We start from the raw sequence: 15115 nt of genomic DNA on the forward strand, positions 1-15115 counted from the left end.
ACGCCCTCCGTGATGGGCGCGCCGTTGCCCCACGGGAACAGCGCCTTGGAGATGGCGGCGAACGCGTCCTGGCCCGCCTCCGAGATCGCCACGCCGGGGAAGAGCGCGCCGCGGTAGGGAGGGACGAGCGCCTTCGGCTTCGGCTCCTCGATCGCCGCGCGCGTCGTCGTCGTCGTCGACGCGCTCCGTCGTCGTCGTCGTCGTCGTCCGCTCATCACGCCGCCGCGCCGTTCGCGTTCGCGTCGCGCGGCGACCTGATGAGCGGACGACGACGACGACGACGACGGAGCGCGTCGACGACGACGACGACGCGCGCGGCGATCGAGGAGCCGAAGCCGAAGGCGCTCGTCCCTCCCTACCGCGGCGCGCTCTTCCCCGGCGTGGAGATCCCGGAGGCGGGCCAGGACGCGTTCGCCGCCATCTCCAAGGCGCTGTTCCCGTGGGGCAACGGCGCGCCCATCACGGAGGGCGTCCTGGGCGACCTCCTCAAGGAAGAAGTCCGCGCCGCGCCGCTGTTCGTGCCGCTGTACGACTACTACCGCAAGTACGGCGGCGTGTACAACCTCGGCGCGGGGCCGAAGTGGTTCGTCGTCGTCAGCGACCCGGTCGCGGTGCGGACGATGTTCAAAGACGACGCGGACTCGTTCAGCAAGGGCATCCTGACGGACATCATGGAACCCATCATGGGCGACGGCTTAATCCCGGCGCCGAAGGAGGTGTGGGCGAAGCGCCGCCCGGTGGTCGGCGCCGGGTTCCACGGCGCGTGGCTCAAGCACATGGTGAGCCTGTTCGGCGACAGCGCGAATAATCTCGCGGCGAAGCTCGCGCCGGACGCGGCGGGTGGGAAGACGGTCGAGATCGAATCGAAGCTCTACGCGATGGCGCTCGACGTCATCGGGAAGGCGGTGTTCAACTACGAGTTCAACTCGCTCGCGGAGGAGACGCCGCTCATCAAGGCGGTGTACCGAGTGCTACGAGAGTCCGAGCACCGGAGCACGTTCCCGCTGCAGTACTGGAACATCCCGGGCGCGATGGAGCTCGTCCCGCGGCAGAAGCGGTTCAAGGAGGACATCGAGATGATCAACGACGAGCTCAGCGTCCTCATCGCCGCGGCGTTGAAGTCTCGAAACGAGACGGATCTCGCGGAGATGGAGGCGAGGGATTACGCGAACGTCGACGACGCGTCGCTGCTGCGGTTCTTAGTCGACGTGCGAGGCGAGGAGGCGACCGGGACGCAACTCCGCGACGACCTCATGACGATGCTCATCGCCGGTCACGAGACGACGGCGGCGGTGCTGACGTGGACGACGTATCTTCTCGCGACGCATCCGGAGGAAGCGCGGAAGATCCAGGAGGAGATCGACGCCGTCGTGTCGGACCCCGGGGGAGCGCCGACCGTGGAGGAGATACGCGCGATGGAGAAGACGCGGCTCGCGCTCGCGGAGAGCATGCGATTGTACCCGGCGCCGCCGATTTTAATTCGCCGCGCGTTGAGGGACGTGACGCTGCCGCGCGGCGGGATGGGGAAGGCGATCACGCTGAAGAAGGGCACGGACTGCTTCGTCGCGGTGTGGAACCTTCACCGAAGTCCGGACCTGTGGGAGAACCCGGAGAAGTTCGACCCGTCGCGGTTCAAGCGTCCGTTTCAAAACCCCGCGGTGGAGGGCTGGAGAGGGCTCCAGCCCGAGCTCGCGACCGGGCTGTACCCGAACGAGACCTCCACGGATTTCGCGTACGTGCCCTTCGGCGGGGGGCAGCGGCGGTGCGCGGGGGACATGTTCGCGATGATGGAGGCGACGGTGGCGCTGAGCGTTCTGATGAAACGCTTCGACGTGGAGCTCGCGTGCGAGAAGGAGGACGTGGAGATGATCACCGGCGCGACGATTCACACCAAAGCCGGGATGCCCGTGAAGCTCACGCCGAGGCGATGAATAGAGACCACATGACATGACATCTCGGCTGGTGTTTTAAGGGTGTGTGTTGTTACAAAACGCTCGCATGCTGTCCGTTACGCCGAAGATATCACTCCTCCCTCGACGCCGTTCTCGCTCGACGCGCCGTCGCCGCCAGACTTCCGCCCTTTCCTCCGCGCGACGCCGTACGACGCCTCCAACCGCAGCACGCGTTGCAACAGCGCCGGCGGCGTCTCCGCCTTTCGCCGCGACTGACTCGGCAGCGACGCGAGCTGAAGTAGGTTCCTCCACTTGTCCTTCAAGTCCATCGCGGTCCTCCGCTCGAGCTCGCTGAGACCGAGCTTCTTTATGACGGTCCATCGGCAGCCGTTACATCTCTCGACGCCGTCCACGAGCGCGCGCGACTCGACGAGCGTCCACGGCGAGTGGTGCTTCGAACGCCGCACGCCCTTCGGCTGCGACGGCTTCATCCCCCCGGAAGACGAACCGTCCCCCGGAGAAGACGAACCGTCCTCTCCGTCGCGCCCGCGCGCCGCGCGAGGGACGTTCTTCGCCGCCGCGAGCTCGCGCACGCGCGCGAGCGTCGCCTGCGGCACCTCCGTCGCCTCCCGCCGTTTATACGACACCGGCAGCGTCGCGATCCGCAACAAGTTTCGCCACTTGTCCTTCAAATCAACCGCCGACCGCGTCTCGAGCGCGGCGGCGACGCCGTTCGCCTCCAACGACTTGATGTCCGCCCACTGTCCCCGCCCGTAGTGCGCGACGCCCTCGACGAGCGCCTCCACCTCCGGCGGCGTCCACGGCCGGTGGACTTTTTGTCGACCGCCGCCGCGCGACGGGAGCAGCCGGCGTTTTTGCGCCGCCGCCGACGCGGCGACGAACATCGCCGTGTCCGGGACGATCTTCGGGCCGTCCTCGACGGTGCCCGCCCTCCACGCCGGCGGCGGGAGGGCCACAGGGTCGAACTGGGTCGAGTGTGCCGTCGTCGTCGTCGTCGTCGTGACGTTCTTTTTCGAGCGCTTCGCCGCGGCGCCCGCGCCGCCGCCGCCGCCTTCTTTCCGTCGTCGCTTTCCCGCGCTTCGTCACCGCCGCCGCCGCCGCCGCCGCCGCCGCCGCCGCCGCCGCCGCGATGTTCGCCGCCGCCGCGACGTTCGCCTTCTTCTCCATCCCGTCTTCTCCAGCCTCGACCACCCCGGCGCCCATCATGAGCATCTGCAAGAGCGTGTCCGCCGCCGCCATCCCCGCCGCGGGGGACCCGACGAGAAGCTCCGCCGCGCACACCGGCCGCGCCGCCGCCGACCGCGGCGTCGACGCGCGGTCCCGCCCGGGGTCGTCTTCTTCCCGCGCCGCGGCAGCCGCCCCGAACGCCGGCGGCGCGACCGCGCACAAGAGGTGATGCAGCGGCGCGACCGACGCGCGCGGCGCGTGAAGGTGAAGCGCCGTTGGCTGCCCAGGAGGCGCCGCGACGATCGGATTATGCGTTGATGCGTTGATCCGCCGCGCCTCGCTCCGCGTCGCCGCCTCGGGGTCGTTCCATACAAAGCGATGGCGGGGTGGAGTTCAAAGGCGTCAGATGGAGTTGAAAGGCGCCGAGGGCGGGTATTGAAAGCGAGGGGTGAGCGGAGAGATGCGCCGGGAAAAGTCCTTAAGGATCGGCGTCCACCACGCCAACGCGGTCGTATGGGAACCAGTGTATAGAACGCACCTCGGCGACGCGAAACCGCCGGATGAAAGCGTCGTTGAGGACGCGCCCGCCGCGCGCGGACCTTCGCCCGGTCGCCCTGCGCTCGTGCATCCACGGCAACGTCGCGGGCGAGGTCGGCGAGATCGGCGCCGCCGCCGCCGCCGGTCGCGGCGCGGCGGCGATCGCGGCCGCCGCGGGCGGCGGTACGTGTACAGCTGGCGCCGGCGCTTCTTTTCTCGGCGACTGCGCGACGTCGGCGCGGCGTTGGTCCTCGTCGCTGCTGTGCCCGCCGCCGGCGCCGCCGCCGCGGCCGTCGCGGTCGCTGTTGTCCGGCGTCGGGCCGCCCACGGGCGCGGCGTTCGCGGTCTCCCACTTCGTCAGCGTCGCGGCCTGGGAGGAGAGAGAGAGAGAGAGAGAGAAAAAGAGAGGCAGGGCGGGGCGTCAGGTCGCGGTCGTCGTCGCGCGAAGTCGGACAGGATTGTTAATCAGCGAATCGGAGCAGCGAGAGGTTTATTTCCCGAGGGCTTTGGTGTCCGCAACCGCGCGAGGGATCTCGCCCCGGGGCTCTCGCGACCTTCGTCCGCGCGGGAAGACGAGACGAACGCGCGAGGACGCACCGTCGTCGGTTTACGCATCGAGTTGGCGTCCATCGCGCGCAGCTCGCCGAGCGTCTCTGCGGCGCGCGGGAGAGGCGACGACGGGTGGACGGACGGATGGAATAACACGAGTCAGCGGGGCTTTCGCGCGGGGAAACGACAGGGGTCGTGCGTCTTTTATGCGCGAAATTCGAGGGCGCGGGCTCGCGCGCGACGCGCCCGCGCGCGCGCCGCGACCTCGAAATCGATGCGACGCCGCCGCGAAAGCGTTCTCGAACGTCTCGAGCGCGATGTCATCTCGCGAGGCGCGCGCGACGAGACGGACGGCGCGACGAGACGCGAGTCGAACGCGCGAAGGGACGCGCGGGGACGCACCGGTCGCCTCAGCGCGCGGCTCGGGCTCCGAGCGCGAATGGAGACGCGCGGACGACGGCGTCTGCGGGAGCGCGAACGATGGAGACGGGACGGCGGTCAGCGGAGGCGATCGCGGAAGACGCGCGAGAAGACGTCGAGCGCGGCGGAGAAGAGCGCGCGACGTCGCGCGGCGCGCGCGCACCGTCGCCGTCGCGACCGTCTCGCCGTTGCCCTGTACCCTCATTCGTCGTCGCTTGAAAAAACCGCGCGGGTTCCGCGCGCGCGCGCGCTCGCCGGCCGCGTCGCGCGTTCGAGCGCGTCGACGCGCGCGCGGACGCGAGCGATGCCTATGGTAGAAGAGGCGTTCGCGGACGCGAGCGGATATCGACGGGGCGCGTCGTGCGCGCGTGCTTCGCGAGTCGCGAGCGCGCGCGATGGTGTGCGGTCCGCGAGGCGTTGAAAAAAAGGGAGGGAAAAACCGGGGAAAAAGTCCCCTCGTTCGGTCGGGCGATTCGACGGTCTATTCTCGAGTCAACGCCCGCGAGCTATTTTCAACAAGTGGCCGAGGAGAATTTTCGTGCGGTTTTGCGAATAATATCTCGCGTTCGCGCCGCTGATTGGCTGCGTCGGCGTGAGCTGGAACCCTGGTTTTTGGTTTTTGGTGCGCCGCCGCATATATTTCAGCCGCATATTTTCAGGTTTTCATTATCCGTTTCACGTGAACAGAACGCTCTCTAACGCTCTCTGCTCGTCACTGTCGCCCGCGGCCGCGTCCGCCGCCGCCGCGCCCCCCGCGCCCGCGCCCGCGCCCGCGCCCGCCGCCCGCGATGATCCCCCCCACGCCGCGTCTCTTCGCGGGCTTCTCCCGGTTCGGACCGGGACCCTTCCGCGCGTCCTCCGCGCCGTCGTCCTCTCGTCCTCTCCTTCGCGCCTCGGCCCCGCCGCCGGCTTCCCAATTGATCTCTTTGTTCCCGGTCGCGCGCGCCTTCTTCCCGCCGCCGCCGCCCTCGAGCGCGACCCTCTGCGCGAGGGGGAGGTTCGACGCCGCGGCGCGCCGTCCTTCGCGGTACGCCGCCGCGTGCCTCTCGTCCTTGACGCTGTACATCTTCACGCCGAAATCTTTTTCCGCCTTCGCCGGCGCCGGCGCGTCGGCCTCCTCCTCCTCCTCCTCCTCCTCCTCGTCCTCCTCTGAAGAAACCTCCGCCGCGGCGGCGCGCGCGCTTGCGTCCGCCGCGTTCTGTCGCTCGTCGTCGTCCACGTCCTCGTCCTCGTCCTCGTCTAAATCGAAGTGTTCCTCGAGCAGCTCCCTCCGTTCGCTCTTACTCAGCTTCGGCGCGTTGGGATGCAGCGTCTTGTACGCCTCGCTCTGCTCGTCCACCTCGAACCGCGCGTCCTTAAACATCGCGGCGAAGCGATCGTCCTCGAGCAAGCCGCCGCCCGGGACGTCGTCGTCGTCGCTGTCCATCGGGTCGTCTCTTCTTCTTCCTCTTCCTTTCCTCTTCTCCGACGCGTCTCCCCTGGTTTCCAAACGCGCGGCGAGCGCGGCGTTCACCTTGGGCGCCCTCTTCTTCGTCGTGATCCTGCCGGCTCTCTCCGCCGCGAGCTTCTCCTCCACTTTGTCTCGTTTGTACTGCTCGTAATCGAACGGCTCCGCGATCGCTTTCGCTTTGCCGTACAGCCGGTTGTCCACGAAGAACCCGTGCATGTACGCGCGGAGCATCTTCGTGCCGACGAGAGCGTCCAGCCCGAGACGCGCTAGTTCCTCTCGCGTGCAAAACCTGTAGTCGTCGAACGTCGACGTCGTCCGCTCTTCCTCCATCTCTTCCGTGAGGTTCTCCAGAAACGAGCACCACGGCGGCGCGGGCCCGAGCGCGGGGGTGAAGTAACACCCCAACGTTTTATGCTCCAGCGCGGTGATCATCAGCCCGGTGCGGTCCCACACGCACACGTCGTTGATCTCCGACCCGGGTTCGATCGCCGCGAACGGCTGGGTCGAGGGTCCATACGAAGCGATGTCGGGGTGGAGTTCAAAGGCGTCAGAAGCGGAGTTGAAAGGCGTCGAGGTGTGTCGGGATTGAAAGCAGCGAGGGACCCTGGGCGGAGAGAGACGACGGGAAAAGTCCTCAAGGAACGGCGTTCACCACGCGAACGCGGTCGTACGGGGACCGGCGCGAGACAGAACGCGCCTTCCCGTCCGCGGATGGATCCCAAATCTTCACGACCCTCGTGTCCGCGCTTATGACCCTCCGCTTCTCGTCCACGCCGGTGTGATACTTCAAGTCCTTGATTGGGAACCCGTTGTAGTGGTCCTTCGTGAGCACCGGACGCGACGAGCGGAGGTCGTAGACGCGGATCAAGCCCTCGCCGTCGCCGGCGGCGACGGACATGCCGTTGGGATCGAATCGCACCGCGGTGACGCCGCCGTTCGCGCGCGTGACGTTCAACTCGCCGATCGCCGCGCGCGTTCGCGGGTCGAAGCACTCCACGGTGCCGTCCTCGCTGCCGACCGCGAGGAGCCCGGTCGTGGGGCACGACCCGATGACGTTCAGCGAGCCACCGCGCGCCTCCATCGGCGTCAGAAACCGCCCGCGCTCGAGGTTGAGTCGATACATCTCGTGCGCGCCGCCGACGACGACGAGGTCCCCCGTGTGCCGCACGTACGCCATATCGCGCCCCTGCCGCGGCGTCCGCGTGGAGTAGTATTTCCCGAACTTCGCGTGGAAGTTTATCGACCGGTCCGCGCACAGGAACGCGAGCTTGGAGTAGTCCTCGCCCAAGATCGCGAAGTCCACCACCTCCGCGTCGAGGTGTCGTTCGAACTTCATGCTGAGCTGCGAGAGGTCGTACACCTTGACCTGCGGCGGGTGCAGCCCCGTGACGACCAAGAACTGCCCGTCCGCGCTCATCTTACACCGCGACGACGCGACGCTGAACTCGAGGTCTTGAACGAGCTCGACTCTGCGCCGGTACGCCTCGTCCTTGCGGAGCTTTCGCTTGTTCGATTCCGTCATCCATCGCGGAACCTCGCGGCCGCCGCCGGTGACTTGGTACACCTTGACGCCGTTGCTCTCCACCACCTTGATGCCGCTGAAGTCCACGTTGGCGCCGGCGTCGCCGCCGCCGCCGCCGTCTCGACCCATCGTGCGCGACGTGCGCGGGCGACGAGCAGCGCGGCGAGGAGTGAAGCGGGGATCAGGCGGCGGAAGCCGCGCCGCATTCATTCATTCGACCAGACGCGACGCGACGGCCGCGGCCGCCAGCCAGGCCGGCCGACCGCTTCGTCCGCGTCACGTCACGTTCGATCGATCGATGCTCCCCCCGCGGCTCGCCGCACTCCACCGCGCGCGCGTGCTCTCCCGCGACGGAGGTCGCGACCGCGAGTCTCTCTCCTCCGCGCGGTCGAACCCGGGCGGCGCCGAGCGCGGACGGACGCGAGCGCGCGCGGCGTCCGAGCAGCCCAGGTCGCGGCGTTCGACCAGATTCGACCCGCGTGTTATTTCGCTTTTTAGGTCATCAGACCGACGACGATGCTCTCCGTCGCCGTCGTCGCGCCGCCGTCGTCGTCGTCGAGCGCCGCGCTCAGCGCGCGCGCGTCCGCGACGTCGCGCGGCGACGTCGTCGTCGTCGCGGCGACGCGCCGCGCGACCGCGACCGCGACGCTCCCTCGCCGCGATGGCGTCGTCCGCCGAACAGTGCCCCGTCGCGCGCTCGTCGTCGTCGCGAACGTGCGCCCGTACACCGTGCGCAAGGGCGACACCCTCGCGTCCATCGCGTCCAAGCGCGGGATGTCCGTGGAGGAGGTCAAGCGGAACAACAAAGGCCGATCGCCGAGCCCTGACGCGGAGGTCAAGCCGGGGGAGACGATCCTGCTCCCGGCGGGGAAGCTCTCGAAGCGCGACAGCGAGATCATCGCGGGGATCACGAAGATCAACCAGCCGAGGGAGTATCCCACGCGGAAGGGCGAGACGATCGGCGAGATCATCGGTCAACGAGGGATCTCGTTCGAGGACGTCCAGCGGTTGAATCCGGGGGTGAACCTCGGGACGTTCAACGCCGGGGAACGGTTGAAGCTGCCTCCGGGGAAGTACACGACGCGCGAGAAGGAGATGCTGCAAGGTGAGCGTTCGTCCGTCGTCGAGACTGTTCCCCGCGCGACGCCGTTCGCGCGTCGCGCGTCGTTTCTTGAGGACATCTTTCGCTTCGCTTCGCGCGCTGCCAGGCACCGCACGTTCGTTCGTTATGACACGTGTTACTATCATCCACCAATCACGTGACCGCATACCTGACACGTGTCTTCCCTCGACCTATCAGGGTGCGGTATCTTACCCGCGGAGACGGTGAACCCGCTGATGTCGATGATGATCCGACAGAACGCGAAGTACGCCGTCGGCGCGGCGGTGTTCATCACGATCTACGCGATGTACTGTCGCGCGTGTTATCGGTATCAGAAGTACGGGATACGGCTGTGGGGGAACGATAAGCCGGAAAATTTACAAGACTGATCGACGCGACGAGCACGCGTACTCGCGCGACTCCGTCGTCGTCTTCGTCGCGTTTGGTTTTCGTCGGTTCGCGGCGTCGGGAGGGACCGGTCGGTCGTCGCGCTAGCGTAGGCACCGCGCGCGCACGGCGGGGTGCTCGTTGTTAGGTATCGTATTAGGTATCGTTTTATGTGATGAAGAAACGCGAATCCGTCTGCGCGAAGAGCGACCGCCGGCGACGGCGAGCGACTGACGATTTCGCGCGCGTGCTCAGCTGCTTCCGTCGTCGGCACTCAGTACTGCTGAGCTTCAAACACTGACGAGCCGCCCGAAAATCCCTCAGATCTCGCGCCGCGCGGCCGCGCGCGTCATGTCGTCCAGCGATGACGACGACGCGCGCCAGTTCGAGAACATGGAGTCGCACGACCTCGACGGCGACTACGAGGGCGGGCAGATGATCGACGGCGAGTACTTCTACGCGAACAAGCGACGGCGACGCGCGCGGACGAAGGAGGAGCAAATCTACGGCGTCTTCGGCGACGACAGCGAGGACGAGCGCGAGGAGCGACGGCGCGCGCCCAGAGGCGGGCCCGCGGATTACTCGAAGCCCGTGGCGTTCACGTCGAGCGCGACCGCGGCGAACGCGGAGGCGCCGCCGCCGCCGCCGAAGAAGGAGTCCATGTTCAGCGACGACGACGACGACGACGACGACGCCGGCGCGGCGAACAATCCGAATGATCCTCCGAGCCGCGGCGGCCTCGGCCTCGGCGCGAGCGCGCGCGGAGGGATCGGCGCCGGTGGCGGCGGCGGCGGCGGCGGCGGCGGCGGGATCGGCTTCGGCGGGTTCAAGCGCGGCGGCGTCGTGGATCAGACGCTGGACGATCGCGCCGACGCGCGCGCCGGGCTCGGCGCGCGCGCGGGGGGGATCGGCGCGGGATTGGGATTGGGATTCGGCGGCGATCACCGCGGCGGCGGCGGCGGCGGCGGTGGCGGCGGGCTCGGGTTCGCGGGGCCCGCGAGCGACGACCGCGACGACGACGACGACGACGACGCGCGCGCGCCGATGCGCGAGGAGTACAGCGAGGACGACAGCGACGAGGACCTGCTCCCGAGCACGTTCGGTCAGAGGTGAGCGCTCGTCTCTCGGGTCGTCGGTCGGCGTTTCGTTCGCCCAAAGTTTTTTTTTCTCTTCTCGCCCCGCCGACCAGACGGCGGAGGCAGGGCGCACGATACGCCGCGGGACGTGAGATACACCCCCGTCGGTCACTACGCCCCTGCGATATCGACGACGCACACGCGGGTCGCCGCATACCGGCCCGGCGAATCGCTAAGTTCACGCGCGCGACGGGTTATAGGCGCCGCCACATTTCGTCTCGTCTCGTCTCGTCTCGTCTCGCGTCGTCGACTCGCTCGCGTCCGTCTTCTGACGTTCTCCTCTTCCCCCTCTTCGTGCCGTACGCGCGACAGGGTGATGCAAGGCGCGGCGCAGCGTCGTAAAGAACAGGAAGAAGCGCGTCAGAGAGCGAAAGACGAGGAGCGCGAGCGCGCGGACGCGAGAGCGCGCGGCGACGCCGCCGGCGGCGGCCGCGGCGGCGGTTTCGACGCCGCCGACGACACCGCCAGCGGATTCGCCGGGTGCGTTCTATACACTGGTCCCCATACGACCGCGTCGGCGTGGTAAACGTCATTCCTTAAGGACTTTTCCCGGCGCTTCTCTGCGCCCACCCCTCGCTTTCAATCCCCGCCCTCGACGCCTTTGAACTCCAACTGACGCCTTTGAACTCCACCCCGACGTTCGCTTACATGGAACGACCCTCAGGACGCGCTCCAAAGTCGACAACAAGATCGGCGAGTTCGAGAAGTACACGAAAGGCATCGGCATGAAGCTCCTAGAGAAGATGGGGTACAAGAAAGGCGGCGGGCTGGGAAAGGACGGCAGTGGGATGACCGCGCCGATGGAGACGCAGATGCGGCCGAAGACGATGGGCATGGGCTTCGGCGATTTCAAAGAAGCCGGGCAGCTGAACCGAGCCAAGGGAAGCAAAGCCGCGGAGGCGGTCGCGCGGAAGAAGGCCCGCGACGCGGGAGCGGAAGAAGAAGACCTCGAGGACGCGGCCGAGAACGAGGCGCGGAGGAAGCGCGCGGAGAAAGAGACGCGCGAGCGCGCGATGTGGAAGAAGCGCGACGATTTGCGTCGCGCGCGCCGCGAGTACCGCACCGCGGAGGAAGTGTTGGCGGAGCAGGAGAAAGCCGACGCCGCCGCCGCCAGAGCGGCCGCGGCCGGCGTCCCCGTGGATCGTGGATCGCACGCCGCGCACCGCCCGAAGATGACGATCATCGACATGCGCGGCGGGGGCGGCGCGCGCGTCGTGACGGACTTGACGCGACTGGGCGAGGACGCGCCGCCCGCGGACGGCGGCGGCGGCGGCGACGACGACGACGTCCCGCTGCCCGAGCTGCAGCATAACCTGCGTCTCATCGTCGACCTCGCCGAGGCGGAGATTCAGACGACGGACGCGAAGATCCGTCACGAGAAAGACACCAGGGAGCTCCTCGCGAGAGAGCGCGCGAGGCTCGCGGACGACGCGGAGAGAAGCGAGGAGGCGTGCGAGCGGCTGCGTCTGGCGCTGACGCTGGCGGAAAAGTGCGAGACGACGGCGCGCGGCGGCGGCGGCGCGCTCGCGCTCGCGCAGCTCGCGACGATGTACGGCGAGATGCGCGCGAACTTCCCGGAGACGTTTCGCGCGCCGCACGACATGGCGGACGCCGCGCTCGCGCACGCGCACCCGCTCGTGACCGAGCTGTTCGATCGCGATCGCGGCGGGTGGGACCCTCTGCGCGAGCCGACGCGAGGCGCCGAGGCGCTGCGGCCGTGGCGCGGCGTGCTCGAGGGGTCGCGAGGGGTTTCGAGGGATGTTGACATTTTCGAGGCCCCCGACGGCGGCGATCGGATGACGACGTTGCTGACGGACGCGGTGATTCAGCCGCTGCGCGCGGCGATCGCGACGCGGTGGGACGTCGCGGACCCGGAGCCGTTGCTCCGTTTCTTCGACGCGTGGTCCGCGATTCTCCCTCCCTCCGCGCTGAACGACCTCCGCGCGAACGTCCTCCTCCCGCGTCTTCAGAGCGCGGTCGAGTCGTGGGACCCGACGAGGGACGCGACGCCGATACACGCGTGGACGCACCCGTGGCTCCCAACGCTCGGGGACGCCATGCGACCGCTGTGGGCGCCGATCCGGCACAAGCTGGGTAACGCGTTGGGCGCGTGGCATCCGAGCGACGCGTCCGCGTTGACCGCGTTGTCGCCGTGGCGGCGGGTCTTCGACGAGCGGGATTGGGAGAGCCTGTTCGCGCGGTGCGTCGTCCCGAAGCTCGAGCACGCGCTGAACGCGCTCGTGATCAACCCCGCGGCGCAGAGCCTGGACGAGATCCGCTGGGTCCTCGCGTGGGAGCCGGTGACGCCGACGCGGCGGATGGTCTCGCTGCTCGAGGCTGGGTTTTTCCCCAAGTGGCTGAGAGTGCTGCACGCGTGGCTGTCCTCCGAGAACCCGGACCTGGAGGAGGTGACGCGGTGGTACCTGGGGTGGAAGAGCGTGTTCAGCGAGGAGATTCTCTCGCACGAGCGCGTGCGGACGCAGCTGAACGTCGCGCTGGACATGATGAACCAGGCGGTGACGGGGGAGGGCGTGCGCGCGCCGCCGACGGCGGCGGCGACCGCGGCGGCGGCGCGAGACGCCGCCGCCGCCGCCGCGGCGGCGGCGGCGACGACGAAGGCGGCGACGAAGAAGAAGCCGCTCGGGCCGAGCGACGCGGTCGAGGAGATGTCCTTGCGCGACGCCGTGGAGGCGTTCGCGAGCGAGCACGACGTGACGTTCGCGCCCAAGCCGGGGAGAATCGTGGAAGGGTTGCAAGCGTACGCGTTCGGTTCCATCACGGTGACGATCGACAGCGCGAAGCAGATGCTGCTCGCGCAGGTGGAGGGAAGGTGGGCGCCGGTGAGCCTGGACGCGCTCTTAGAGCGGCACAAGGCGAAGGCGAGGAAGGCGTCGAAGACGTTTTAGACTTGAAGTTTTGGAATAACCTTAGTCGGTCATAAAGAGAAGAAAGTCCTTAAGGAATGAAGTTCACAACGCGAACGCCGTCGTATGGGGACCAGTGTGAGCGCGCCGCTCCGCCCGCCGCGTCTTCCCCTCTCATCATCAGTCGTAGTGCGGCGCCAGGTTCGCGAGGAGGATGACGAGGCACCCAAAGGCGTACGCCCCGAACGCGACCAAACGCGCGGCCATCCCCGGCACCTCGTGCGTCTTGTGCGTGTGCACCGTCGCGGCGCCCGCCGCCGCGCCGCTGTGCAGCTTGGAGCACGCGCGCGCCGTCATCTCGAACTCATCCGCGGTGACCTCCGTCGCGCCGATGTAGATGAACGTACCAGCGGCGAGGCCCTCGAGCACCAACCTCGCGACCGCGGAGGTGCTGCCGACGAGGAAGCCGATGATGATGCCGACGGGCGTCACCAGCGAGAAGACGACAATGAGCGAGACGACGGTTTTCGCGTCCATGCCGTTGCGAATGAATTTGCTGCCGATGGAAAACGCCGCCGGCGCCTTGTGCGACGCGATCGCGACGAACACGGTGTAGACGTTCTCGGACTCGGACTGGATGCCCATGGAGACGCCCGCGAGGATCGCGTGGAGGGAGATGGCGAGGAGGATCACGAGCGACGTCTTGAACCCCTCCTTCGTCGCCTTCTTCACCGAGTCGCCGTCGACGAGGCCGACCATGTACTTCTCGTCCGATTTCGAATGCGAGTGCCCGTGCGAGTGCCCTTCCTCCTCCTCCGCGCTGTGCCCGTGCGCGTGGAAGATGACGCGCTCGACGAGGAAGATCATGATGAAGCCGATCACCACGAGCGCGTACGCGAGCGGGTACTCGTTGTAGAGGTCGTCGACGTCCGCTTGAGATTCGACGACGTGCGGCAGGATGTGCGTGAGACCCGCGGTGATGAAGACGCCGCCGGAGAAGGCGTTGAGCAGAGACATGATGCTGTCCGCCTTGGCGAGGTTCTTGATGAAAAACAGCGGCAGCAAACCGCCGATCAGCGCCTCGACGAAGATGACGACCGCGAGGCCCATCTTCAGGCCGACGTAATCCATCGACCCGGTGGTCTCCGTGGTGTCGAACGTGCACGTGTCCTCCACCGCGCAGACGAGGATCTCCGGGCACGCCGCCTTGAACTGATCCTCCGTCAGCGCGTTGCTCGAGCCGTGCTCGGTGATGATCTCGGCGACGGTCAAAGTCGATTTGGCCTCGGAGTGCGCGTGCTCGTTCGCGGGGTGGCCCGTGTCGATGAGCGACTGGAGGTCGTCGAACATGAGTTGCACCTCGTCCGAGTTGAGCGTCGTCGACGTCGTGTCCGTGACGTAAAGCTCCGTGAGCTCCTCGAACGGGTCGCCGCTCGCGCGGACGACGGGAGCGGTCGCGCACAGGAGCGCGAGGAGGAGGGAGACGAGGAGCTTCATCGTGACCGTGGTCTTCATCGTCGCGCTCGTCGTGGTCGGAAGTGATGGAAGATCAACGAGATTCGATCGTTCCGGCGGGATGTAGAATCCGCGCGAGGCGCGCGCGAAGCGCGACGACGTGGGGTGAGAGAGACGGTGCGAGCGCGCGCGGGGCGAAGCTCGACGGACGCGCGGTCGAAAGAGCGAAGCTTTCGAGAGCGGGGGCGGCGGCGTGGGCTCGCGTGCGACGAAGTGTCGCGAACGATCTGTGCGTGATTCTTCTTCGTGAGAGTCGTGCGCGCCGCCATTTTTTACGCGTTATTACCCCGAGTCGAGACCGCGTTAGACCCTCGTTCTTGAGTTCCGAACTTTTAGACCCCCCGAAAAACGACCGAAAAAAGAAAACCAAAGAAACTCGCGTCACAGAATATCTTGCATGTATCCCGTGTTTGAATTTAGGACTCGGAATTTATAGTGCAATAGATACAAACTTGCCATCAAAAAAGTACACGCGCGAGAATTTGTACGGCACCCTCTCAGCACATTTTTCCCTTTCTGTGGTCGCTCTTCGATTTAATATCGAGAGACGCGC

General features: G+C 67.4%; 7 protein-coding genes across 7 annotated transcripts in view; 4 read left to right on the forward strand and 3 right to left on the reverse strand.

The window, feature by feature from the left end:
- The window catches only part of MICPUCDRAFT_70812 (uncharacterized protein), a 2265-nt gene extending 2065 nt beyond the window's left edge, over positions 1-200 (forward strand). The window contains exons 3-4 of the mRNA XM_003061027.1: positions 107-131; positions 183-200. The gene's annotated coding sequence lies outside the window, so the exon portion shown is untranslated. The remainder of the gene's footprint in view (positions 1-106; positions 132-182) is intronic.
- A 57-nt stretch (positions 201-257) lies between these two features.
- MICPUCDRAFT_60986 (uncharacterized protein) lies at positions 258-1931 on the forward strand (the record flags this gene model as incomplete). The annotated part of the gene is made up of 1 exon (XM_003061028.1): positions 258-1931. The coding sequence occupies one exon, from the start codon at positions 258-260 to the stop codon at positions 1929-1931; it is 1674 nt and encodes a 557-aa protein (XP_003061074.1).
- Positions 1932-1959: 28 nt separating this feature from the next.
- Positions 1960-4247, reverse strand: MICPUCDRAFT_60987 (uncharacterized protein; the record flags this gene model as incomplete). The annotated part of the gene is made up of 4 exons (XM_003061294.1): positions 1960-2878; positions 3000-3434; positions 3619-3987; positions 4215-4247. 4 exons carry the CDS (start codon positions 4245-4247, stop codon positions 2009-2011), a joined length of 1707 nt encoding a protein of 568 aa, XP_003061340.1. The 3' UTR covers positions 1960-2008.
- A 1051-nt stretch (positions 4248-5298) lies between these two features.
- On the reverse strand, positions 5299-7687 carry MICPUCDRAFT_60988 (uncharacterized protein; the record flags this gene model as incomplete). The annotated part of the gene is made up of 2 exons (XM_003061295.1): positions 5299-6640; positions 6714-7687. The coding sequence occupies 2 exons, from the start codon at positions 7685-7687 to the stop codon at positions 5299-5301; spliced, it is 2316 nt and encodes a 771-aa protein (XP_003061341.1).
- A 387-nt stretch (positions 7688-8074) lies between these two features.
- MICPUCDRAFT_60989 (uncharacterized protein) lies at positions 8075-9049 on the forward strand (the record flags this gene model as incomplete). Its single annotated transcript, XM_003061029.1, has 2 exons — positions 8075-8663; positions 8859-9049. 2 exons carry the CDS (start codon positions 8075-8077, stop codon positions 9047-9049), a joined length of 780 nt encoding a protein of 259 aa, XP_003061075.1.
- A 349-nt stretch (positions 9050-9398) lies between these two features.
- MICPUCDRAFT_35142 (uncharacterized protein) lies at positions 9399-13134 on the forward strand (the record flags this gene model as incomplete). The annotated part of the gene is made up of 5 exons (XM_003061030.1): positions 9399-9890; positions 10566-10623; positions 10862-11085; positions 11149-11313; positions 11356-13134. The coding sequence occupies 5 exons, from the start codon at positions 9399-9401 to the stop codon at positions 13087-13089; spliced, it is 2673 nt and encodes an 890-aa protein (XP_003061076.1). The 3' UTR covers positions 13090-13134.
- A 93-nt stretch (positions 13135-13227) lies between these two features.
- On the reverse strand, positions 13228-14767 carry MICPUCDRAFT_60992 (zinc permease family; the record flags this gene model as incomplete). The annotated part of the gene is made up of 1 exon (XM_003061296.1): positions 13228-14767. Exon 1 carries the CDS (start codon positions 14560-14562, stop codon positions 13228-13230), a length of 1335 nt encoding a protein of 444 aa, XP_003061342.1. The 5' UTR covers positions 14563-14767.
- Between the last annotated feature and the right edge of the window lie 348 nt (positions 14768-15115).

Source organism: Micromonas pusilla, assembly GCF_000151265.4.
Source record: "Micromonas pusilla CCMP1545 genomic scaffold MICPUCscaffold_9, whole genome shotgun sequence".
Taxonomy (NCBI): Eukaryota; Viridiplantae; Chlorophyta; class Mamiellophyceae; order Mamiellales; family Mamiellaceae; genus Micromonas; species Micromonas pusilla.